This window comes from Mytilus trossulus, chromosome 2 (genome assembly GCF_036588685.1).
Source record: "Mytilus trossulus isolate FHL-02 chromosome 2, PNRI_Mtr1.1.1.hap1, whole genome shotgun sequence".
Lineage (NCBI taxonomy): Eukaryota > Metazoa > Mollusca > Bivalvia > Mytilida > Mytilidae > Mytilus > Mytilus trossulus.
Window position 1 is genome coordinate 17,245,790 of NC_086374.1, and position 27,764 is coordinate 17,273,553.

Below are 27,764 nucleotides of genomic sequence, written 5' to 3' on the forward strand. Positions count from 1 at the left end.
TAGGTTAAACACTTAATTAGTTCTAACGCTATCAGATGGAAAATATGTTATTGCAGTTTTGAATACAGCCATCATGACTGTAAATTGGTTTTGTTTTTACTAGAACTTTCTTAATAAAAAATGTTAATTAGTGACTGAAATTTGTGAAATTGCCATAAAATGAAGTAAAAAATTATTTTGTTATAAAAAAAACAGTATGTATAAAATGAATTAAGTATTTGAGCCTGAAACCAGATTTCTATACAAACTATAATTAGTAAATGAATTACTGAAATAGATGTAAAATGTGCATGATATCTTTAGCCATAGTCTGCATTTTGAACATTACTAATTTAAGATTTTTTTTAACATAAACAGAATGGTGCACCTGCCATGTTTGAGTTATTTCTCCCTTTTTCATTAAAGCAAAATTAGAAACAAATAATGTAAAAGAAATTTGTGATTGTACCAATTAAAAGTATTGTTCTTAACATATGAATGGTGAATTAAGTTTCAATTTTGAAGGGTTTTTCTTTTTAAAACATTGTTCATCTTCACATTTTAAAAAGAATCATAGATAATTTAGAAATTGAATGTTTAAACGATAATAAAACATGTTTGTCCCATTTGAAATGTTTATTAAAGGCTAATTTTACCAAATAATTATATACTATACTTAATTCTACTAGTCAAACAAAGGGAATTATACCATAGAGGTAACTTGTTGTCTTATCTGTTCCGGCACTGCATCTAAGTTTTACTTTTTTCACTTTCTGTAACTTTTTATGTGCTGTATTGTGATGAAATAATTATGAACTAGTAAACGATAGATTTGTTATCTGTTAGGTCATTGACATAATTTCATATTGTTTTGATATTTTTGGTTGAATTTTATATTGTTCAAACATCTACATGAAAAAGCTTTTTTATATTTTTCAGTAAACATTTTTATCTTTTGATCAGTATTTTGCCATTTTTCTTTCTTTCTCATTTTAAATCATTCAGTGTATGTTTTGTTTTTGCTTTTAGCTTTATTTCTATTTAGTAAAACATAAATTCTGAAGACAGAATTTAAGCTTATGAATTTTAGTTAAATTTTAAGACACACATTAAGCTTGTAAATATGTTGTGAGCCAAAACCCTCCCTATTTTATCCATAGGTTATATTTGTGATATCTATAGTATACAGCGTATGCAATGGTGTTATAAGGGTGATAAACTTTAGTGCGCAGTGTACGCAATGGTGTTATCTAGGTGATATAATTTAGTGTGCAGTGTATGCAATTGTGTTAACTATGGGTTCAGTTATTTATTAATTTTAGCAATTACAATTATATTTGTTGTAAATTCCTCTCAAATATATGTCTTGAGCTTTTCACATTCAGGAGAACTTATTTTTTCATGGAGTACAAAAATAATCTCAAACTGTCACAAGGTTATGGAGGCTTTGCTAGAAAAATCTTGACACCCTCTGTAAGCTAGAAAAATGTGTGATTAAAGCAATTGCTTTACAGGAATTAATTTTTTTTGTTGCACAAATTTGAAAATGCATCATTAAATCAGTATTGTAATTTTTTTTAAATAGCTTTTTCAGTTTGAGATACAAGTTTTTATGCCCCACCGTAGCGGAGGGGATATTTAGTTTTATCCTTGTCCGTCTGTACGTCCATCCTTCTCTATGTACATACATCTGTATGTAAGTCTGTATGTTCTAAAATTGGTTTCTGTTCTCCAACTTTAGTTTGCCTCAACCTAATGTTATGAAACTTATACACAAGGCTTATTATCTAATAACTAAGTTTGAATTTTGTTGGTGTCTCTATTACTATTCTGAAGTTATTGCCCTTTACAAATGGAAAAATTGCTGGATTTTTCGTTTCCATTCTCTTACTTTAGTTTGCATCAACTAAATGTTATGAAATTAATGCACAATGTGTATAACCACAAAACTCAGATCAAGTACAAAGTGGGGGCTGCTTCATCTGTGTCCCATAGACTTTTCAATTTTTTTAAATACCGAGAAAGATAAGAATTGCTGGACAAACATGAAGCAAAACCCTAGGAATAAGTTTTGTTTTGTATTTTGTATATTTACATGGTACATACATAGTTAAATAATATCATTTAGTTAAATAAAACAACATTGAAAGTTAACAAAATGGTGTTTATTTGTCATTTTGTCCCTTCTGGTTTTCAAATATTTGTTCATCTTTCACAATTGATATTCACAACTCCTAATACACAATTAGGATAATTTCAATGTACATGAATATCTCCAGTCCCAAAATGGCACTTTACACAAATTTTATTTTCAATCCTACCTGTAAACATAACATCGATTTTTCATAATGTAAAAAAGAAAGGGGGATAACTGGTTAAGTACTTTGATTTCAGTTTCATGTTTATGATTATTAATGTGCTTTTTATCTATGTTTTATTATTTTTGAATTGGTAATATAGAGTGAAGTGCTTTTTATCTAATTTTTATTGCATGTTTTAAAATGTACCTTTTTGTTACTGATAAATAATAAAAAGCATGAGAGTCAAGATCTTAAAAAATAATATTCAACCCTCTAAAATGTTCATGTGCTTACCAAGTCAGGACCCTCAGTGATGGTTGTTTTATTGTAATGTAATATTGTCTTTTATGGAATCTCTTATTGATGGCAGATTGTTTTTTTTTAATTTAAACAGCAGCTTTTTTAGACAATACGACTCAGAGCTTGACATTGTGTAAAAACACTAATTGATTTTTGATGGCCATATTTTGCCTTTTAGATTTATTTGATCTTTATGCTGTATGGTTGTATGGCTTTTGATATATAGCCAACATTTGTTTATTTCATTTCCAAAACAACTGCAAGAATTATCTTTTAGGCATTGCAACCAGACAAACAACATAGTGCATATAAAAGTAATACAATGATATATATAAAAAACATGCTAGAATGCATGGCATACTATAAGCATGAAAATAAATAAACAATACAAACTTTTAAGACTTTAATCAATGTTAGGCATGAAAAGTTACATAGGCAACTGTGTATTATTGAAAAATAGGTTGCCCCTTGGATGTCTTTTGGGGTATTTGTGTCATTGTGTGACTTCTCCTTGTTATGTACCCCAAAGATTAATTTATTGATAGAACTATCCAGTCTGTTTGATATGTATGGTTCCCTGTCTAACTGATGTTTCCTTTACAGGTGGTTGTGACTGTAAGGACCAGGTTGGATGTATCATGTCTACTGATGTACTGTAAGTATATAACACTGTTGTATGGATAGAAATAAACCAACTTGTGAAGTAAAGCTTTATAATCTAGTCATTTTGAACTAGTTTAACATAATTAATGCTTGAAATAGTTGTTGCAAACATGATTATTTGATTTTTGTTGAGCCTACGACCTTTGTTGCAAAAGCGAGATATAACAATCCTACATTTCATCATCAGCATCATTGATATCCACAAATACTCCCTCTGTGGTTAAAGTTTTGGAAATTTTAATAACTTTCTTTAACTATCCTGGATTTCTACCAAACTTGGAAAGAAGCTTGTTTATGATTATAAAACAATATCCATAAGTAAATTTAAAAAAAAATAAAAAATAATTGTATATTTTAGGACAAGATCAGACACCATCCATTCCAGACAGTTCTCTAACTGTAGTAGATCAGATTTACATGTGTAATAATTGTATATTTTAGAATGAGATCAGACACCATCCATTCCAGACAGTTCTCTAACTGTAGTAGATCAGATTTACATGTGTTATAATTGTATATTTTAGAATGAGATCAGACACCATCCATTCCAGACAGTTCTCTAACTGTAGTAGATCAGATTTACATGTGTAATAATTGTATATTTTAGGATGAGATCAGACACCATCCATTCCAGACAGTTCTCCAACTGTAGTAGATCAGATTTACATGTGTAATAATTATATATTTTTGGATGAGATCAGACACCATCCATTCTCTAACTGTAGTAGATCAGATTTACATGTGTAATAATTGTATATTTTAGGATGAGATCAGACACCATCCATTCCAGACAGTTCTCTAACTGTAGTAGATCAGATTTACATGTGTAATAATTGTATATTTTAGAATGAGATCAGACACCATCCAATCCAGACAGTTCTCTAACTGTAGTAGATCAGATTTACATGTGTAATAATTGTACATTTTAGGATGAGATCAGACACCATCCATTCCAGACAGTTCTCCTACTGTAGTAGATCAGATTTACATGTGTAATAATTTTATATTTTAGGAGGAGATCAGACACCATTCACTCCAGACAGTTCTCTAACTGTAGTAGATCAGATTTACATGTGTAATAATTGTATATTTTAGGACGAGATCAGACACCATTCACTCCAGACAGTTCTCTAACTGTAGTAGATCAGATTTAGATGTATCTACCAGTATGGACATTACAGCATGTCTCAGTGCTAGTCCGAAAGAGGTGAGTTATTTTAAATGGCATTGACTTACATTTTTTACTGGCATGTTTGAATTAGATTTCAAAACAACTAACATGTCACAACTAACATTTTTCCTAAATAATATCCAAGGGATATTCTGTTGTCATTAGATAGGATTTGAAAATGTCAACCTTTTTTTAAAATTAATTTGATATAGATTGAAATTGGTTCAACCAGTATAAGCTTTATGTCCTTAATCTGACATTTCAAAAAAACGAAATTGCTGAAACCACTGGGTTAATTATGACCAAAATGACCAGAATTATCCCCATAGCTTATCCTTCATGAATATGATAAAATATTGATATGAAATAATTAACCATGATGACCCATGGAAGGCAACTCTTCTACCACAAAAGTTGATACCCACAAAAATAATGAATCCACAGTACCAGTTATATTCATGCTTGTATAACAGATTTTAGATTTTAATGACACAATGTTATTTGTTTTACAGTACTATATATCTAATGTGATTCAAGTAAGATAAATGTCTGCCACTGCTTAAAGCATGATTTGTTGTTGTTGTACTCGCACCAAATTAAAACAATTACATATTTCATTAAGATCAACACAAGTTTGCATCTTTTAAAAAAATGTTAATTATACCCCCGCTTTGAAAAAAGGGGGTAGACTGTTTTACCTCTGTCTGTCAGTCCGTCAGTCCGTCCCATGAAACTTTCAACACATTTTTCTCAGGAACTACAATACAAGGATTTCTGAAATTTAGTTTCAGGGTTTATCTAAGTTAGCTATACCGTGTGGATGCGTTTTCAGATTGATCACTTGACAACTTCCTGTTTACCGAACACTTGTATGATTTTACACATGATAGCCAAGTTGAAAATTTTCGTCACATTTTTCTCAGGAACTACAATACAAGGATTTCTGAAATTTGGTTTCAGGGTTTATCTAAGTCAGCTTTACCGTGTGATGCGTTTTCAGATTGATCACTTGACAACTTCCTGTTTACCGAACACTTGTATGATTTTACACTATTAATATTATCCACTTGCAGCGGGGGTATCATCAGTGAGCAGTAGCTGACAGTTTCACTTGTTTCTTTTCTTTTCTTATTTTATTCAAATGACCATTATAATTCGTTGTTGTTTATCTGTCATAAATTTTAAAGAAATAACGTTCTGTGTTTTTAAGACGTCATAGTCTTCTTACCTCTTAGTCAAACTGTATTGTATGTGAGCATTCTGCAAGTTATAAGTTGTATGATAATTTATACAAAAATATCAGTTCATGCAACATTTCATCCGTTATTGTATATTTGATAAAAGTATGAAATATAGTCATTAGAAATTTATGGTGTGCAAATATGAAAAAAATATATATGGTATACACCTTATTGCTAATCCTTGCTGACCTGGCCTCTTGAACTGTTGACACATAAAACAATCATTTTTCCATTGTGGCGTCAGATATTTTGTTTTATGACGTCAAAATTTTACGAGAACCTGTGTGATATCCAGTAATTGAGGACAAATAGCGATAAGGTGTATTCTTATTTAGATATAAAAATGTGCACTATCTTTACATGTTTTAAACATATTTTTACAGATGGCTTTTACACAGGAGTGTGGTAACTTGATAGTAGAAAGAGGGGAGGAGTGTGATTGTGGAACACCTCAGGTCTGTATGAAAATCTGTTTAACTTTCAATATGACCATTAAATCTTTACTTTTTAAAATATCTATAATTATCTGAAATTGTATTGTTAATTGTTGCAGTAAATTGTAAGCCATGTCAAATGTTATTTACAAAGAGATAAGAAGTGTATCAGAGTGAGAATTTGTTAGCAGAGAATCTTTTCTGATTAATGTCTACACAACTTAAAAATATGTTGATTATATGTTATATAACAGTATACATGATTTCACATGTATCTCTGTTTCAGGAATGTGCAATAAGAGATCCGTGTTGTGATCCAGATACATGTTTATTGAAGACATGGGCCCAGTGCAGAACAGGATCATGCTGCTATAACTGTACAGTATGTACACCCAATCATTGTGTCAATTGTCTGCTTATGATTTCTAATGATAAATAGATGTTTGAATTGAAACGATATAGATTGCCATTAAAAAGTCCAAATTTGAAACAGTATTTTATATAACTTGGACCCAACTGTCTCGGGGAATGTTGCTGATCTTAAAAGATGTTTGATGTTCTGCTTGAAACTTTTTGCAGTTTTGATATAAAATTTTAACTTGGGTTTTAAATTTTCAATCTTATACCTGATAATTTTTAACAGATTCTTGTGACTTGTGAATCAAATTATGTTGAATAACAAACATACAGTATTTCAAAATTTACTATTAGTACAGAACTTAAATGATAAATTATGGTTACAGATATATAATTTGCCTTAAATATTTTGTGTGACTTTCACTGTAAAAATATCTACAGATGTATTCACTATATCTTTCTAGTTTCTACCACAACAATATGTGTGTCGAGAGAGATCCACAGAATGTGATGTACCTGAACTATGTACTGGTTTCTCAGGGGAGGTAAGTCATATACTTTTTGATTCTCATGTTTCGAAAAGATATTTCTGTCATTATCAATTAATCTAGCTTTCTTTTATATAAAAGTTATTTTTACGCCCCACCTACGATAGTAGAGGGGCATTATGTTTTCTGGTCTGTGGCTCCGTTCGTTCCCCCGTCTGTCTGTTCGTTCGTCCGCAGGTTAAAGTTTTTGGTCAAGGTAGTTTTTGATGAAGCTTAAGTCCAATCAACTTGAAACTTAGTACACTTGCTGCTTATGATATGATCTTTCTAATTTTAAAGCCAAATTAGACTTTTGACCCCAATTTCACGGTCAACTGAACATAGAAAATGAAAATGGGAGTTTCAGGTTAAAGTTTTTGGTCAAGGTAGTTTTTGATGAAGCTGAAGTCTAATCAACTTGAAACCTAGTACACTTGCTGTTTATGATATGATCTTTCTAATTCTAAAGCCAAATTAGACTTTTGACCCAATTTCACGGTCCTTGGAACATGGAAAATGATAGTGCCAGTGAGGCATCCGTGTACTTTGGACACATTCTTGTTATAACTGGCATAAATTAATAAATAATTCCTAGAGTCTTCCTGATAATTGAAGAGACACATTATTATGACTGAAAGTAATCTGAATTGCAACATCTTTTCCATATTGCTTTGTTAGATTTATTGCTCATCTCTCATATTTTTATATTCTACAATTTAAAACCTAATGTTGAATCTGCTTAGATTTTTATTTTAATTATACAGGAGCTTTTTTTATCAAAAGAATCAAAATTAATTTTCTATTCCTCCAAATCTAAATTAAAACTTTTTTTAGGCAATAGCCCTATTAAAGATATATCACTTGAAGAAGTTTAATATGGATAAAATTTTCACAAACCAGAAGATGATCTGTTTTATTGTCTCGTGGAAAAGAAGAATCATTCTAAAATATTTCGAAATAAGATCCACATATAATGTGGTCAGCCTTTTTGTTGATAAGATAACTTAACATTCATAAATCCCAGTTGATATACATGATATCTTGTGAAATGGTAATCAACAATTTATTGATTTTTTAGTGTCCATCCAACAACTATATACAAGATGGTCATCCCTGTAAAAACAGCAGTGGCTTCTGTCAAAGTGGTATCTGTCCTACCATGGCTTTACAATGTCAACATATCTGGGGAGAAGGTATGTACCAATGTTAGAAACATTTCTTATTATATTCTGGATCACAAGTTTTCTATTCTCATTTATAAAACAGATTTTATATTTGCTTGCAATCAACTTATTCATCAGTTTTTGTTTTCATTCATATAGCCTTTTTGATACCTTGTAATATATGAAAAAATACAAATCACAAATAAATTCATCACAAATAGTGTTCTGTATTTAGCATTCTCTAATTTTTGTACTATTTTCACATTTCCTGAGCGGAGTGAGAAAAATATTTTTCCTCACTAGTAAAAAATCTGTTATCGGCAAATGATTAGTCGAAATTTTGATTATGATTTCTAAATGTTTGGTTTTCTTCTGAATTTTCCTATTGTGACGTCATGAAAAAAGGCGACAATGCCTGATGACGTCGCATGTAAAGAACACAAGTTTCTAAAAATCTTTGAAAAAGAACGATAAAAAGCATTAGAGAAACAGATTCCGACACTATAACTCATGTATTAAGATATTTCTCCACTCTCAACAGTTAAATTTTATTATTTAAAGAGCTCGGCAAGTCTTGTGCTTTAAATAATAAAATTTAACTGTCTGGAGTGGAGAAATATTGTAATACACTTGTTGCAGTGTAAGAATCTATATTTTTATCTGTTTCAGGAGCTATAGGTGCAGATGAGCAGTGTTATGAAAGATTTAATCCAATCGGTAACTTTAACGGACATTGTGGAAAGGATGATAATACTGGATCTTATGCTAAATGTCTTCCAGAGTAAGCATGAATACTCTGTATAAAAACTTGTCTATTGAGGGAAGGTCAAAACTAATCTTCTTTTTACAGATTAGAACATATTAGAACTTCTGAAAACTACAAATACGTTTCTAATGAAGCTAGTCATAAATTTTATACATGAGATAAGAATAAGATACATCAACGGCTGAATTATTGACAAATTACCTTTATAATAAGAATAGTGTATGTATATCCTACAACCTTAGCAAACTGAGAAAAAAAATAAGTATTTGATTTCATATTTTATTTCTTATGGATATTTCCGAATTTGCAGTCTTATGTTGACAAGGAAATATGGTGAAGTAAGATAGATACAAACATTATGGATTTTACTGTTTATCTATGTTTATTTTTAGAAACATCATGTGTGGACTGCTGCATTGTGATGGTGGCACTGTTGCTCCACTCTTTGGGTCAGATAAAAACTTTATGAAGACAACACTTGTCTCTAATGGCATAGAGTATGCTTGCAAGTAAGTTTTTGTTAAATATATAATCTTAAAAATATGATTGGACTTTAATACCACATTAGAAGTTCTGTATATATCTTTAAATTCAAAATAAAAATTCCAAAGAGTGTATGCCTTAATAAGTTTAAGTTTTAGGAAAATGAAGTTTTGAAATTCAACTACGATATACAATATTACATTGCAATATATATTTATGATAATATTACATGGGGGAACTAGGATGAATATGTTATTCAACCAATCTAAATACAGTTCTGTACTTGATACTCGCTATCCAGTACAGTAAAAAAAATCCTATAAGTTTACTGTTGTAGTGATATTTAATATCTCTATATAAATGTTGAAGATGTGGTATGATTGCCAATACCACAACTATCCACCAGAGTTCAAATGAAGTGGATGTTAGTAATTATAGGCATTAGGCAACCATACAACAATGTTGTTTGAGTAACAGTAATACCTCATCTTAAATGTCCAGTTCATTAAATGCACAGTGTATATTATAAAAATAGATATGTTGTTGTTTTTAAATTTCTAGGATTTCTAGGAAATATATTGATCAAATTATACAATTTCAGAGTGATCCATGGCCCAGCAGTGTTAAATCTGCCTAATTTTGGACTGGTACAAGATGGAAGCAAATGTGGAAACAATAAAATTTGTATGAACAAACAGTGTGTCTCAGTATCAGTATTACCTCCCCTTAAATGTCCAGGAACTGTTGACAATGTTATCTGTTCAGGCAGAGGGGTAAGTCAGATGCATTATACTTTAGTCAGACTTTCAGGTTGTTGCAGGTTAATTTCCCCTGGAACAAAGAGTCATCCAATAGGTAAGCTAATAAAGGTCAGTTAGGTAAATCTCCAAACGGTCAAGTCCATTAGGTTATTTCAGAATAATCTCCCTTGAATTATTCATGTGGTATTGTCATCTGAACCAGCAATGATTACCTCAGGATATCTTTGCTTCGAAATTGTTCAAGACTTGTGGGTATTATCATCTGTGAACAATAATTCGAGACAAATCCATTTACCTGGTACAATTATCAATCATTTGCTTAGCAGTATATTGATTGTATAGACAGTATTGATTACTGTAAATTCAGAAATTATTGCGATGTTTTTTATAATTTCGGAAAATGCAACAAGGTTATAATCGCAATTATTTTAAAATCAAATTTTGAAATATTTTATATGAATTAAAGATTTTTTTTCATTTCGCAAAAATAAAATCGTATTATAGTTTTAAATGATAAAATCGCAATAATAAAAACAAGCAATAATTTCTGAATTTGCAATACTATTCCTCAGAGTGAGTGGTTTCCTCCATCCATAATTTAAAATTTTTCATAATACTCAGCCCCTACACTAAAGAATGATTTGATATATTGGATGTAACTTTATTATGATAAGTTGTACAGTGCAAGTGATTTTTGGATCTGCCAGATAGGTGCTTCCCGATTGGTAATATTTGTTTTATTATATCAACTGTGTTATGCATTTTTGCTTGTGGAGAAATTATACATAAACTGTTTGTTTTATATAATAGGTGTGTACACAGAAGGGAACATGTTTCTGTGATGAAGGTTGGACTGGTTCTGATTGCACTGTTAAATACAATATCACCATGACAACAGGAGTACTGCGTAAACCTACATTACCAACCACCCCAACTACAACACTACTCAAGGTCACTCAACTGTCAACTGCCTTGACCACAACTACAATAATAATTGCACCACCAGTAGCCGTTGTAAAAGGTATTGTAGTTATTGCTATGTAAATATTATGGGTATTTTAGATTATTTTAAATTGGCAGTCATTTGTTGAAATTATCATAAAGACATAGTGTTTATCTGGTAATTGATTTAAATAAGTATGTTTCACTTTCTCTTTTGCAGACTTAAACAAACTTAAAGATTTATGAATTATCGTGATAAATAGATAACATAGTTCTCATTCTAATAAATAAGGGGTTTTGAAAATAATTGTTACTTCTCAGGATATTTTGAGTGTGTCTTTTCTGAAGGAACAAGAAATTTTCATATTTCATATGTTGTTGTTATTTTGTAGCAGATGAAAGTGGAATAAGTACAGAATGGTTGGTGATTATTTTAGCCTCAGTGGTTGGATCTCTAGTATTCTTGTTAGCTGTGACTTTCCTGTGTTATAGGTAAATAAAAAGGTTTAATTATTTTTCATTTGCATTCAGGAGATGTGGCAAGCAATTTCATTGCACAGTAAAATACATCTTGTGTCAGATTGGACTCCACTAACAAAGTTACCATATTAAATAGATGAGCAGAGTAATATAGCAACACATTATTGTTATAAGTAAACTAGTTAATAGATCTTTATAAATCCTGTGGACTCCACAGCTAAATGCTATGACACACTGCACTTATGAGTATACAAAGCACATTTCTGTAATTTGCTTATGGTGACCTATAATTCAGGCTTATTATTAAGTTTCTGTTTCATCCATTTATAAGACATATATGATAATAGTATAATTCATGTCTTTAACAAACAGATAACACTTTTATTAAGGTCACCATGACATATATTATGCTTGAGTGAGTCAAGGAAATTTATAATCCCAACCTTTCGGAAGGCTGCTTTAAACCACTGTTTTGTAAGAAAGAAAGAAGAGATTAGAAATGAATCTAGGAATACTTTTATCAATAAGATATAAAATAAATGAAATATATTTACAGGAGAACAAGTCCAGTGAAGAAGAGATTCTTTGGAAAGGGGAATAAATCCATAAAGTTTGGTGCTACACCTTCTTACAAGTAAGCAATAGTACTAATATTGAATTATTTATTGTGATTTTTATGGATGATAGAGATAGAACAATACATATGCTATGAAATGCCATGCAAAGATTTAAAAAAACAATTTATTGAATTGAACACCTGAAAGAAATGTATTTGGTGGTTCCATAGAGAATTATTGCAAATTGCAGAGCTTTTAATTCACCTAGATATCAGCATCAGATTTCAACTTTTTTCTGTCTTTTAGAATATATGTATGCTTTAGGGACAAGAGTATATACAATAAAGAGAGATGGTATCACTGCCGAGTAAAGACCTCCAAACCAAAAACTTCAGAAAATGAAAGGAAATATCTATGGGTACAAGAAAACTATTATCAATCCCAATAAGACCAACAAAAATTGGCGAGAAACCAAAGCATAATGAAAGGTTTAGAAGGCTTCTTGTTTAACAATTTCAAGACCAGCTTCAATTTCAATATTACAGAAACATAACAAAGAAAGCTGGATTGTGCAATTTAAAACATAAATATTTAGATTAAGTATTTGTCAAAGCTTTTTGTTAACAAGTTGCTTTCTATTTCAGACACCGTGGGTTATTTGGAAAGAAGAAGAAGGGGACCAGTGAAGAAGAAAGTGACATTGGTGAGCTCCCACCACCCCCTGTTATTATTTCTGATCCTAATTCAGCTATGCCTGAGAGAGGTATACTTAAAAACAATCGTAAATCTAGTGATGGAAGTCGTAGCAGTGATACATACACTGGTACCGGAGGAACAGATACTGCAGACCAGGATAGTGAAGGTCCTTATGGACTGGAAACAGAGGATGATGAAGCAGAAGAAATTCAGGAAATTCTAAATCGTAGTAAATTTGACCCAGAAAAATCAATGGAAGCCTTAGATCAGATAGTTGACTCTTCCAGCTTTGACTTTGTATTACCATCACCATATTTTAGTACTGTTGGTAACTGTACAGATCATTCTCCAACCAAAAGACTTTTTAATTATGATATACCTCAGTTCTCACAACAAACACCACAACGTCCATTTTATTGGAAAAATAATTTATCATCCCCTCCAAAATCTCGAGTTGTTAGGATGAAAAACTTAGATGAATTGATACAACAAATTGATCGTCACACTATTGATCTGTCTCCATCACCAGATGAGCTTCAGATGCAGATATCTCCATCGACATCTGAGGATGTTCGTAGTAATTCTACCGATGATAGACAATATCACAACAATCACACTCCTCCTAGTCCATTGTCTATAGCTAGCACTAGTACCAGAGACACCTATCGACCATTTTTAAACAGTCAGTGGACAAAATATATCTTACGTAGAAATGAAATGGATGATTGTGGTATGGATGTGTATGGATCTGAATCTCCCATGCCACAGATTAGTATCCCACCTCCTATGAGTCCACTCAATATCAGAAATATATATAACTATGCACAGAATTCACATGGAAGAGATGTGAACGATACACCAATAGGAAGTCAGGCAGGGGATTGTGGGTCAACTCATGGTACAACCAGTTCTAGAAACGGATATGAAAAAAGTTCAGGCTATGGTAGTGAACATGATCCGGAACACTTCAGTACTGATGAAATGTCCCGTAATCAGTCACGCTCAGGGTCACTCTCTCCACCACCCTACAGTGCCGTGATTAGGGCGGGCCCAAACAAAATCAAATTAGTATCTGCCAAAAAATTACATGATACTGGTATTGGGGATGAAGACTTACAAAAACTTTTACAAGAATTACCAAAAATAGATTCAGGAACTTTCAACCGTCATCCTGTGAAATCAGAAGCTAGTCTCCCACCAAAAGAAAGTGATCCCTTGTTAGGAGGACATTTACTAGATGAGCAGGAAACCATTGAGACTGCTCCCTGTATTGACTGTAGTGTTGAAGAAATACCAAATAGTAAGTTACGACGGAAGAGTCGTGGATCTGTCAATAGTCAGCTGATGAATATTAGCTTTAATCAGAATGTTGAAGATGGGGAGTGTGTCGAAGTGACGGACAATAAACGTAACTGTGCCATTGATGTCAATACTTAAATACTGATATTTGTAGTGGTTATATTATACATCAGACATTATATGTTTGATTGTAAATACAGTTTAATATTATATAGTACTAGTTTCTAACCTATAGTTCTAATTTTTAGAAATATTTCAGTAAAGATATATATTATTATTTCACACTTTGGAATGAAATGTAGATAAAACAAATGTCCATCAATAAACAAGCCAAATGACGGATTTTTTCACTTTATACAATGTAAATTTTAGGTAATTTGTATTTTATAAAATGATAAAAAAACAAAAAAACACCAGTTAGTATGATATACTTATACACAGAATATAACTGGTATAATCTTCTATAAACTACATTACTGCATTCTTTATTGTATAGATTTTGTGCCAAACTCATATCTTGGCAGCTTATTATTGTACTTTTACTTTTACTACACAGAAATAGCAGTGTTGCAACTTTTTTTTTAATAAGAACCAAATTAACATTTAATATGGACAGCAACGAATATGATGAGTGTGATTTTAAAAATAGTATGGAACAAAGAGAGAATCACTTATTTTAATCTTTTTGATTGAAGTGAAAGTAGAGATAGTGTTAGATACCCACTTCTGTACAGTGTTCTATTATTATCTGTCTCAATTAATTGCTTATCCTGCTTATTATTATTCAAATTTTGCATAGCATTCCTAATTGAATATTTTTACTTTAAAAACTGTGTTTAGATCTCACTTCAAGTAACTGTTTTATCATGTATTTTTGTCTTCCAAACATTCATCTTTTTGGTTAAGATCTTTATCTTTTAGTTGTTCATACATAGGCATAAAGAAATACTCTTAAAGAAGCATTTTTAGATAAGTTTATTGGAAAGAAATATTTTAAACTAAAATGTAACAGATACAAATTTGTGAACTACCTTGCACTCGGAATTACTTGTTCTGACTTTAAAACTAAATGAAAACAGTTATTTGAAATTAGGCTTAAATACAGCTTTATGTTTTAATTTTCAATTACAAGTATTTTTTGTTTTAGTATTATGTACCCAGCATTATTTGTTAGTTTTGCACCTTTATATTTTTAAACCAAATTTTATTTTGTTAAATTTTTATTTTGTTATATTTTTATTTTTCATCTAATGTCATTTTATTTTATTTTATTTTAGAGGTGAAATTCATCAACATTTAATGAACACTTGCTTTAAGATTAAGGGACATAAAAAAAATTCACAACAAAAGTTAAGATTGTTACAAAAATTTAAGATATTTTTTAGGGGTAAAATTGTGTTCAAAACTTTTGTATAAAGCTATAGATGCATTTATATGTATTGCGACCTTTCTTTATTTTTTAGTATAAATATTTATAGGAAATTAGTATTGAATTTAGAACCAAATTTGCTATAAATCAATCTGGTTTTTTTTTTAATGAAAGATCCTGATAGTACTATTTATAGATATTTACCTCCTATTAATAGACTTTTGTATTTAATGAAGTGAATCATGTGATGTATATACATTGAGTTATGAGTTGTTTTCTAGAATCTCATATTGGTTTTGTTTAGTTGTAATAGATTTTTTGAGAATATAGGTTGTAAATGTATCAATGTGGTATGGATGTGTATAATTTCATGCTATTTTTTGCTATGTGCAATATGAATATGATCAAAATACATTGTATAGATATTACATTGTACATTTTATTGTTGCTCACTTTATTCTTTTGATACTACTTACACCTTGCCTATAGACATGTATTGGTTTGAATAATTTCATTTTTTATACACAAATGTATACCGGTACATACTTTAAATGTGTTCAATCGTATCCAAATATCCAAACCAAGATGAATGTCTTTTTCTGTATTAAAAAAGAAAGATTTTTTTTTTTTTATGAACAATGAAAAAAAAAAGATTTTTGGGATTGAAAAATTAGAAATGAGATCAAGCCTTTCTAGACTAAAGAATTTCAAGGAAGATAAAAAAAATCATTTTTTTCCTTTGCTTGTGTGTACTGTTGTGAAAGTCTTCCACTAAAAGATGGATATTGGCATCAATAAAGTAATGAACATATTTTAATACCAATAACAGGCTGGTCTGAAATTACTTTAGTGTATTATTTTCATTGCTTAGTTATGGCTTTCATTTTTTACAGTTGTTTTTGGTAGTATATACATGAAGGGTATCTTAAGGTTGTTATTTTATTTATAATGTTTATATAAAGTGGTGCTTTAAATGTTGTTGTCACAAATAACATTTTTTTTCACACATCAGTCAATAGCATTTTGAAAGATAGTTGTCAAATGTGTAAAAGATAACTTCAAATATCAGCATTTCCCAGCCCTGAAAAGATATTTTTTAAACCAAAAGATGTCATGTATTTTTCTTTTTTCAATGTGAGAAAATTATTTTTTGATTCAGCAATTTAAAATGTTTATTAAATGATTTTATCAAAGCTTACCGTTGCAATTTAAATTTATCAGTACAATAACTTTCTTATAACAACAAACTTTTGGTTGGATCATTTTAAAAGAGCTGACATTTTTAGTTAAGATACAGTTGACAACAGTTTATGAAAACAATATTTTAGGAATTCAGTCATTATAAGTGAATATTTAGATAGTCATTAATTTTTTTTGTGCTCAATTGAATTATGTGATGTAGCAGTAATACAAGCATACTAAAGATAACATTTTGAATGATGATTTAAAATAGTCATGATTATAAAAACTGTGCTGTATTTGTCACAAAGTAAACAAAAATATCATATCATCTCTTTTGTGGTTTTTTTTAACACCGGCCATAGACATTTATAATCGGCCCCAAAGTGTACTATGTCCACATGATTCAGTATTTGCATGATTCAATGTTATATTTGGCTGTTATTCTTCTGTTCATAAAATTACATAATAGAGCAAAAGCTAAGTCTACCATACTCTCCAACAAGTTTGTCCATTGTTGATTTTGTCTTTTCAGTTTAGTCTTTATTTTTAAACATACCATATATGTGTTATATTAAGGTATATAGGAATTATTTTTTTTGAGACAAGTGCCTGTGCTGCCCCCTCAGTCATATACCATTGACTGAAAATTTTCCATAATTAACATATTAAAATTTGTGATTATATCAGTATAAGAGAAACCTTTAATGATACGTCCAGATTAATTTTGTACAGTTGTATTAGCATTGACACATATCATTTCTAGGAATATTTTTGGTCCTGTCCTTTCAGTCATGGTCCATTCACTTTGAAAATTGTGCATACATACTTTACACGTAAAAGTGTCATGTAAAATGTTGATAGTACTTGTCTTTTGCAATCTATGATATTCAATGCTCAGATGTAAAACCTGTTCTCAAAAATGTTCATGTATTTGCAACTGGACATAAAGCAAGCAACTATCAATCAAAGATTTTTAAAGGAGTAGGGGCATTAAGGCCTAGTTTTGGCCCAAGAAAATGAAATGTTTGATAACTATTTCAAATTGGCACATAATGTTTAGAAATGCACAGGGTCAAGAAGTACAAATGAAAAACATAAAGATTTTTTTCTGATGACGTCACAATTACGTCATAATATGTATTGTTTTCACAAAAACCATGAAAAATACAGAATTTATACAGTTTTCTGACTTTATTTCCGTTGTGGACACATCCTGCGCAGCCGAGAAACAACAAAATAATTTAACAAAAGCTTTATTATAACTATTGGCATTATCTCATCAAATATAAAGTTGTTTCTTGGGTGCGCACATACTTTTTCAGTATAAAATATACTTAAAATTTAATGAAAAAACAAGGACAATCACGAAATTTAACAAAATATGCAAATTAGGTTATGATGTTGTTGCCATGGTAACTTGTTTGATGTCATTTTTTTTTTGTGTTTTTGTTTGTACCTTATACTTTAGACAAGTTTTCATTAATTTAAGAATATTTATGATAACTTTAAAATTTGCAGTAATTTTTAGGCCAAATAAAGGCCTTATTGCCCCTACTCCTTTGTTCAGTCATGATAAGTAAGGTAAGTGAGACATCTAACTAGCAGCAACAATGGATTAACATGACCTAGCTTTTATTTCTCTGACCATACTTGCAATACCTTGAAAAACAGCTTTCATTTCGCACAATTATGTGGGGATATATTGTTGATGGTGTCAGATGTCAATTCATGTTTAATGTCCAGTTGCAAATATTAAATGTATATCAGGATGAGAACATGTGGAACAAAGTGAACCCTGCCTATGATAAGACTGACACATTGATAGTTCACAAAGTAACAGTAATCAGGATGACATGTCGCCCTTCCTACCTTGCACCAAACAATGGACACAATTCAAAAAGTATGTGACCTTACTTTTAAAGAAGAGATTCCAAATGTTTTGACTTGACATCCTACTAATGATTACATACACTTGGGTATTATAAATTAAACTAGGAAACTCAAACTGTAAAATTCATTCAGTTCCAATATCTCCAGTTGACTATCCTGCTACAAGTTGAAATTCGAAAAGTGCCACATGAACTCTATTAGTAATGAAAAGCAACCTACATATTATGTTCACCAAATCACACAGTGCCCTTGATATCGGAAATTCAACTGTATACAGAACTGCAACATAAAGCTCTAAATAAGTAAAGGGACTACAATGTTGAGAATGTGTTTCTAATCTGTTAATTATATGTACAGTAACATCATTATCTAAAGACGTAAAAGAAGATCACAATATGTAAGTATACTGAAGGTGAAACAGACTGAACTGGAATTCTTAAATTCTTAAAATCCAATAAATATAGAAAAAACAACGATTATAATGGGAGAAAACACATGAGGGATATATGGATGATCTTGTAGAACCCTGCGACTACTTATCCTATCAAATTTGTGACTTTCTGTCCGTTAACATCATTCAATATGTCCTAGAATTTGCACACAGAAGCATAATAAATCTTGGCGCTAGACCCAATGCACACGATGTCTCAGATGCAGGGTTCAAATCAACTGCAGTAACCAACCAGGATCAAAATCTAGACCATTAAAATCGACCACAGTAACCAACCAGGATCAAATCTAGACCATTAAAATCAACTACAGTAACCAACCAGGATCAAATCTAGACCATTAAAATCGACCACAGTAACCAACCAGGATCAAATCTAGACCATTAAAATCAACTACAGTAACCAACCAGGATCAAATCTAGACCATTAAAACCAACTACAGTAACCAACCAGGATCAAAATCTAGACTATTAAAATCGACCACAGTAACCACCAGGATCAAAATCTAGACCATTATAAACAACTACAGTAACCAACCAGGGTCAAAATCTAGACCATTAAAATCAACCACAGTAACCAACCAGGATCAAAATCTAGACCATTATAAACAACTACAGTAACCAACCAGGGTCAAAATCTAGACCATTAAAATCAACCACAGTAACCAACCAGGATCAAAATCTAGACCATTATAAACAACTACAGTAACCACCAGGATCAAATCTAGACCATTAAAATCAACCACAGTAACCAACCAGGATAAAAATCTAGACCATTAAAATCAACTACAGTAACCAACCAGGATCAAAATCTAGACCATTAAAATCTGTGAAAACAGAAAAGACTGATTATTTTTTTCAAAACCGTACCTCAACCAGACGAAATACCTACATAAAATCTTGTCAGGCCATACAGATAATGCATAGCTATCACTTTTTTAGAATTCTGAAATCTGAAGACTAAGACACTTTGAAAATCAGCTTCCTTCCTATTGGAACATACTACCTTCGGATATCATCACCAATACAACTGAATTCACATCTTTCTTACATTTATCATCATGTGTCAAGATTGTGTGTTCTGGATTTTTTTTGGTGCTCTGTGCCGATCTGATTAATCAATCTTTCTCAAACTGTTATTGTTCAATGACTGTTTTTAGTATAATAACTGCTGTCTCTCATATTTGTTCCCGTTTGTCGTTTTCCTGGCATAAATCGGGTAGTTGACTTTCCATTTTCTCATGCCATTGCTTTTATCGTCTTATAGACACGTCTCCTTATTTTATATTGCTAGAGTGGCCATTTGTTAAACAACAAGGTGTTAGGAGTTATGAGTTTTAATCTGACTAAATGCCATGCACTTAATCCCCATGGAGGTAGTTCAGTGTGTATGGTTATCTAATTTTCTCTTCTTTGTTGTTAAAAGGTACATACATAGTTCATGTGTCCTGTTATGATTAGCACTAGTAAAACATAAATTAAAAGGTTGATTTATCCCTTCGTATTTCAAACATAAAGTATTATATTAATGAGTTTATAGAGAAGTATCTAAAAATACATTATAACATATTTTATTCACTTGTAAAGCAACATTTACATGTCTTGTGAGAAACAAGAATAAAGCATATTTTCCACACCTTTGTGGCTTTTGCTCATCAAGGTTATGATAAAATTCCTATATCTTGAAAAATACATGAAATATTGTGCGATGGGAATTTTTATAATACCAATCTTAAAGGTTATAAGTTACAGTTCATTTCATTTAAGTAAAACCTTCGCACACTGTATCGTAAACATAATTGCATCCTCTAAATCCGATTACAAGACAATATGTTATCGCCAATTCACATCAACAGCTTTCAAACACAATTATGATGGAAAAATTAGAACGCAAGCCTAGTCATTGCATCTTCTAAAACAAAGGAAATGCACGCTCACATAATAAAACAATGGTGTGCTCGATAAATCTGACCATCTGGCTCCTTTTATGGTATTCTATGTATTACAAACTTACACAGATTTACGTGTTCAAGACTTGAGTCTCTTTTAAAAGGGTATAACTATTTTTGGTTGGTACTTTCGCATATCTGTACCGATTGTACATGTTTGTAATGAAATAAGTTTTGTAATAAAACTGCAAACAAATGTCTGTGTATCACATTAAAGCTTTTAAAGTCTGATGGTTTGGTGACCTATTTGTAAAATTTGGTTTCCGATTCCGAAATGTCCTTAAACAAATCTTGTACATCATTCAAGTTACTTTCACTGAAACTTTGTAGAAATTCTTGCATTTCAGTAATACAGTTTTGTTCTAACTGTTGCATTGTGGAAAGCAACCTTTGGCCTATTGGGTCATCACTTTCCATAAGCGGTCTAGCTTTTTCGTGCGCAATGAACAAAGGATGTCGTCTATCAACGTTCGTCTGGAAACTAGCACGTGCTCTCTCTCCAGTGGCGGGAGAACGTGTTACTTCCCCGATATCAACGGAAGAACAAAATAGGAAAGGTTTGAAGACGGACAGCGATGGGTTTGGAGTAGCAGTGAACCAATGGCAGTGTGGAATGTTGACATCTAGTGACAATACAGAAATCTGGCTCCCAACAGTATACAACTCTCCCATAAAATTTATACTGCTCCCTTCATCACGTAAAACTTCCCGCATGCATTCCATATTGAAAGAACCTGACAATACAAGATACAATTGAAAGTTTTAGGACAGTACATATCCTAAACATATTTGAAGTTCAAAGGTAAAGCCTACTTTCAATATTACATTTTCAAGCAGTTCAGAAGTTCACATAACAGATCATAACATATATTTCTATATTATTTGCATTTTAAATTTTACTTAAAAAATTGGAAAAGCTGTAAAAACGTTGAACAATGCGAAAAGAATCCTCAAACATGTTCATAGATAAGTAAGCACCTAAACGTATAAATGAAAACCTTAAATTAAACCTGAAGTTTGATTTTTACTAACTTTCACAGGAAATTGAATAAAAGAGAAAAACTTTCAAACAACTGTCTACTCTTGGAAATGCATGAACCTCACAACGCTACAAATCTGTTTAGATTCATATATATTACTTACCGTCTTTTGACATGTTGGTCATTAATTTCTCCCCCTCGGCTTGTCTATGATGTGGCTTTTGTATATCTGTAAGTGATAAGCCATCAAATTCTGCAGTAAATGCTTGACTGAAATTGAAGCTACCATTCCCAGCCTTCCAATGTCCAGCCTCCGTAGCCTTTTCAACTAACCCTGGTGACAGTTTATCATAGTCGTCTGCTATCCTCAGACAACTAGAGACATTGAAGTGTCCATCTAAAATATACAAAAAATATAGGTTAACATTTAAACTTAACCCCATGTCAAATAATGGAGAAAAAACATCGAAAAGAAGAAATAAAGTACTAAAGAAAAAGATATAGAATGTTCTAGCTATGACTACTAGTATTATAATATTGTCAATATATTAATACATGCTTCTAATACATTTATCTATAATACAAAAACCGAGAAGAAATTTGGTGAATTTGTGTTTCAGGCAAAATATATAGAAAAAGACGTATGTATTCATTAAAAACCAATCACAACGTCTTTCAGAAGCTGTCACATGTACCTATCAATAGCTATACAAATGGTACACTGTTCGTGAAAGTGAATTACTCTATACTTATCAACGATCAAGTGAAAACATGGATTGATACATGCCAGATATATGTTTTGCAGCCCAAAATTCACCAGCGGTCTCTAACAACCAGGCTTCTTTTGGATCAACGAATATAAAGGAAGTATTATATGACCACTGTCCGAAACTATGGTCCTGACTTGTGAGACCACATTGGCCATGTTTGTCCAGTAGTTCAGTAATTGTGTCAAGGGCCTCTTTTGAAGTACTACAACGTTCTAAACCAAGCCTAGAAGAAGAGAATTGTCAACCATTACTTGATATTCTTAATATTTTACCTTAAGAGTACTATTATTGACTTTATTTGTAGATATATGTTTTGCAGCCCTAAATTCCCCAGCGATCTCTTATAACCATGCTTCTTTTAGATCAACGAATATATCATCACAGTCGCAGTGTGCTTCTTCTTGTTAATTTGTTTTGTTTTGTATTGTTGTTGTAGTTGTTTTGTTCCATGTTGTTTTAGTTCTCTATGTTAGTTTGTTTTGCTATTGTTGTTTTTTTACTGTGTTGGGTTTGTTATAAGTGTTCTTTTAATCTTTATTGGGGAAATGTTACTACAAATCTGACACCTCAGTTGAAATCTCAGAACAACCTTCTGCTTAAAAAAAAAACATGATTTTTTTTTTTGTAATTTGTATTTTACCGTATTGCATCTCAACGTACATCTTATCTATAGCTTATCTTGTATTAAGAAAAAGAGTAAAGATTGAATGCTAAGTCAGATCTGATGCCAAATCCACCCAGTAATTAAGTTTAACAAATGGCTTATATATATAGATATATGTGATAAATAACATCTTATCCGATGTATATAGTTCAGTCATTCAGTAACATATTTATCAAATCAAAAGGTTACACAAACAAATGCTTTAAAAATCTTGTTAGAATTATGCAATTTCATAGCTCTGAACTTTGATTTATTGACAAATCTATCTTTATAACTCATTAAAACGAACAAACTGAAGTAGTGCGATTCTTAATTCACTTTGATCTCATTTTTATTCCATTAGAAAGAAGAGAATAAGATTGATTACAAGATAGGAATGGAAAAAAACAGGATGATGTTTTAAAAACACCAGCTTGTAGCAAGCCTGACAAGAATCGCAGAATAAATGCAAAGTACCTCACATAATCAACACCCATGAGTTTGGCGCTGTGGTCCCCTGGATGACACAATTTGGTCCATACTGCGGTACATCCAATACAGAGTCCTTTGTCGTTAGCTCCCATCTCAGCACCCCAGGTCCATGCCGACTTACTAAGGACCACAGCATGAGTGGCTGACACTTGGTCTATTTCTACCAAGGTACACTGTCATGTAAAACATTAAATATGGCCATGATACACTGTCATATAAAACATTAAATATACCAAGGTACACTGTCACATATAAAACATACCAATGTACCCTGTCATATAAAACATTAAAGATACCAAGGTACAATGTCATATAAAACATTAAATATACCAATGTACAATGTCATCTTTAACATTATATATACCAAGGTACACTGTCACATATAAAACATTAAAGATACCAAGGTACAATGTCATATAAAACATTATATATACCAATGTACACTGCCATGCATGTAAAACATTAAATATACAAATGTACAACGGCATATAAAACATTATGTATATACCAATGTACAATGTCATAATAAACATTATATATACCAATGTACAGTGTCATTTAAAACATTAAAGAAACCGAGGTACACTGTCATATAAAACAAAAAAGATACATTTAAAAAAATACACAGCTTCCATTTATCTTAATAATTTTTCAAATTATTTACTGTTGTTCAGCAAACTAATTCTAGATTCTACCTTCAATTAGTTCAAAAACATCTATCAACGTTTTATCACGAGACTGAGATATAGTTTTAAAACACGTGCTTGTAAAAAATATTTGTATAATAAATAGTGTGTTTATCAACACCATCAACAAAAAGAAATACTACAAACTTAATACAATACTACATGTATGATTATCTGGAATGACTTTACAGAATATAGAATGATACATGTAGGTTAACAATTTAGGATGGAGAAAAGTGGGTACAAAATAGAGAAGAGAGAAAAATGGGGTTCTAAAGTAAAAGATATTAGAGCATAATAGACCAAAAGAAAGAAAAAACACTGTTAAAATAGCCTTAAAAAAGATGAAGAATACAGAGATAACGACCCCCTCCAACCACCACATAAATTCATTTTAACTATAAAAGAGCACAAAACATCATGACTATATGCTGCAGCTATTTGTATATAGTAATATAGAATGCCAGTAACATACCATGATTTTGGAGTCTGGTGCATGATCCTTGGCTGGATAATAAACAACCTCTTGTACTTCAGTCAATGGACGATCAGAATTTTTACCAAATATAACACATCCTGTTGTTGACGGTGGGTATGCCACAAAGACATCAGACATTCTATAATTCAGGGGAAAGGTTTTATTTAAGACATGCAGTCAATTCATACAATAAAAAACACACAGGGAAGAGATTAATACTATACTGCAGGTTGGCAGGTTCTTAACCACTGACCAATGTAAACTACTCGAGAGAATAGTTTATCATTTCAATTCGTTCTCTCTGCTGAACATGTGTTCATATGATGATTCAAATTAGATTAAATTGAATTATTACAACTTATTTCACAAATAACATTTCAAATAGTTGCACTTTTACAATAGCACACGATTTATGACAAATAGAGCATATCACACAGTTGCTTTCAAAGAGAAATAATACCAAAGCTTCAAAAGACATGTCAACAACGCTAAAGATAGTTGGTCTTGCTAATTCTACCGGGACAATATCTATTCTTGTTCTGAATATCCAATTTAAAAACTCTTTTAGAAGTATTGATCAATATTCAAAAGGGATTATTTTAGACGAATAGGTTTCATTAAAACAAACCAAACATATGTACAATACAATTGCTTCTTTTCAGAAACAAATTTTGAACCATTAGGATATATCAAGTACTGCATTGCTTGTGTTCGTTAAGTTATATTTATTCTCCAAATCTTCAGATCTGATTGGTTCGTACATTTAATGGTATGTTTGCCATAAAAACCTGGCCCGGCCTCGCTAACCATATGTTGGTAAAGTACTACCAACCAACTGAGATTTGATAATCAGAAGTAGCACCTATGCTTGAGATCTGTTTTTTACAATGCTTCTGTACAAATCTGAATTCCATTGTTGCAAAGAAGCATGTATATTTCGAACATTCTTTCTTAACTGGACTCTTATATTGGTTTGTTGGTGAAAATGTCACCAATCCGAACTGGCAATTCATCTTACCTTTCTATCACTCCAATGTCTATCGTATATACTACCATTTATTTTGATGTGTTTATAACATAAAGACAGTTTACTTAAATGTCTTTTTATCCATTTTTACATCATTTGAATTATTATTTAGTTGGGGAATAATTTCTTGGAACTTCAAACTAAAACTTATGTATTGTCACCGCCTCTTGATCTTTAATACCTCAATAGCGGCTTTGCAAGAATTAAGCATTTTCCCTCAGAAAGTTCAAAGAAGACAATTGTTTTTTCTCCCCCAATGTACATATGAATGGGTCATTACTGACAGATCATTATTATACAGCTGATACATTGACTTAAATGCATAGTTATTTATACGGAGGACATTGATTTCTAACATTCCTCTAGTGTTTAATGTCAATGAATTGCATTCAACATCGCAAATGTTAGTTATTGATTTTCTATACATGTATACAAACAGCTGACTTAGCTTTGGAACTATCTAAACATTAAATCTTGAAGTTAGCATCTGACTTCAATGTTAATGAGCATTTGGAAGTTAATTTAAGCATGTTTTAGCACTGAACTACACATATATCGATTAGCTCGAGTATGATCATTAATTGAAACACATTTGATTTTTTTTTCTATACCAACACTAAATACGAAAACTGAACCTTGAAACTATAGAATAGAAAAAACACAACACGTTGCTTTAGCATTTAACTGTACTAAATGGTTACACAAATTGACAGTGATGTATACATGTATATAGGATATGAGTAGTCTTTCCATGCGTGCTACTGCCTCTTACAAGACGAATTCACACAAACACGACCAATTAAAATTACATCCATTTATTTTGATAAAGTCAGGAATAAAACTGTCTTACCTGAGTTAATTATTCTGTATTTCCTTTACACAGAATCTGCTGTCACATCACATTGATGATGACGACTGCGCAGATGTAAAAATCGATGTTGTCTAGAGATGTATCCTTGTAATGCGCGTATGTTGCGTCTCCACTGATGTGGGATGTATGCCAAAACTCGTCAAAAATTAAACAATTAATGTATTTACAATCTTCTATCGAATTTATTAACTTTAAGATAACAAGCACGAATTAATACCAGTTGTTCACACCTTTGGAAGTCATCCCTATTTATTGATGTACATCTAGTTCAGGTATTTTTTTCTTTCTTTTTTTGAATTCCTTGGATTGTCTGACTTTCCTTTGCTTTTGATTTTAATTTCATCTTGGCATCGGCTTCATATTTTTAGCACTAGCACTAGTACTAAAAAGAGTTTGTGGTCATTGTTAATGAGAGAATATTTTGCAAAATAAATGCAATTATGAATTGATGAAATGAAGACTTACTAAAAAACGAATTAGAATGGATATATGTTAAGACTGATTTTCAAACAGATTAATTATAAGACAAATTTCTTTGGGGTTTCAATCAGAGAATAACTCATATAGCTCAACTTAGTCTTTAGTTTTCTAAGATGTGTCTTCTTTACTATCATTTGTCTGTTTTGTTTTTAGCCATGGCGTTGTTAGTCTATGAGTTTGACTGTCTCTCTGGTATCTTTTGTCCCTCTTTTTCAAAGGAATACCCATTTTTGTCGAGTCTTCGACTTTAGTCGAAAAAGCGAGACTAAGCGATCCTACTTTCCGTCGGCGTCGGCGTCGTCGTCGGCGGCGTCCACAAATATTCACTCTGTGGTTAAAGTTTTTGAAATTTTAATAACTTTCTTAAACTGTACTGGATT

General features: G+C 31.3%; 2 protein-coding genes across 10 annotated transcripts in view; one reads left to right on the forward strand and one right to left on the reverse strand.

Moving 5' to 3' along the window:
• LOC134706621 (disintegrin and metalloproteinase domain-containing protein unc-71-like) overlaps positions 1–16,998 on the forward strand; it is a 53,005-nt gene extending 36,007 nt beyond the window's left edge. For 2 of the 9 annotated variants that reach the window (XM_063565718.1, XM_063565726.1), the window contains 15 exons: positions 669–695; positions 3,183–3,234; positions 4,338–4,449; positions 4,926–4,949; positions 6,038–6,109; positions 6,375–6,470; positions 6,910–6,990; positions 8,051–8,165; positions 8,805–8,916; positions 9,294–9,410; positions 9,986–10,157; positions 10,956–11,166; positions 11,480–11,579; positions 12,124–12,201; positions 12,769–16,998. In XM_063565718.1, the coding sequence (XP_063421788.1) occupies positions 669–695; positions 3,183–3,234; positions 4,338–4,449; positions 4,926–4,949; positions 6,038–6,109; positions 6,375–6,470; positions 6,910–6,990; positions 8,051–8,165; positions 8,805–8,916; positions 9,294–9,410; positions 9,986–10,157; positions 10,956–11,166; positions 11,480–11,579; positions 12,124–12,201; positions 12,769–14,257 (2,858 nt within the window). In that variant the 3' untranslated portion in view covers positions 14,258–16,998. Of the gene's footprint in view, positions 1–668; positions 696–3,182; positions 3,235–4,171; positions 4,210–4,337; positions 4,450–4,925; positions 4,950–6,037; positions 6,110–6,374; positions 6,471–6,909; positions 6,991–8,050; positions 8,166–8,804; positions 8,917–9,293; positions 9,411–9,985; positions 10,158–10,955; positions 11,167–11,479; positions 11,580–12,123; positions 12,202–12,768 lie in introns of all 9 variants that reach the window. The other 7 variants (XM_063565719.1, XM_063565721.1, XM_063565723.1 and 4 more) reach the window with 7 other exon arrangements.
• A 3,565-nt stretch (positions 16,999–20,563) lies between these two features.
• Positions 20,564–27,004, reverse strand: LOC134706623 (secernin-3-like). Its single transcript, XM_063565727.1, has 6 exons — positions 26,884–27,004; positions 25,004–25,145; positions 23,828–24,015; positions 22,725–22,930; positions 22,101–22,334; positions 20,564–21,691 (listed from the first exon to the last, which is right to left on the reverse strand). Exons 2-6 carry the CDS (start codon positions 25,142–25,144, stop codon positions 21,201–21,203), a joined length of 1,260 nt encoding a protein of 419 aa, XP_063421797.1. The 5' UTR covers position 25,145; positions 26,884–27,004; the 3' UTR covers positions 20,564–21,200.
• Between the last annotated feature and the right edge of the window lie 760 nt (positions 27,005–27,764).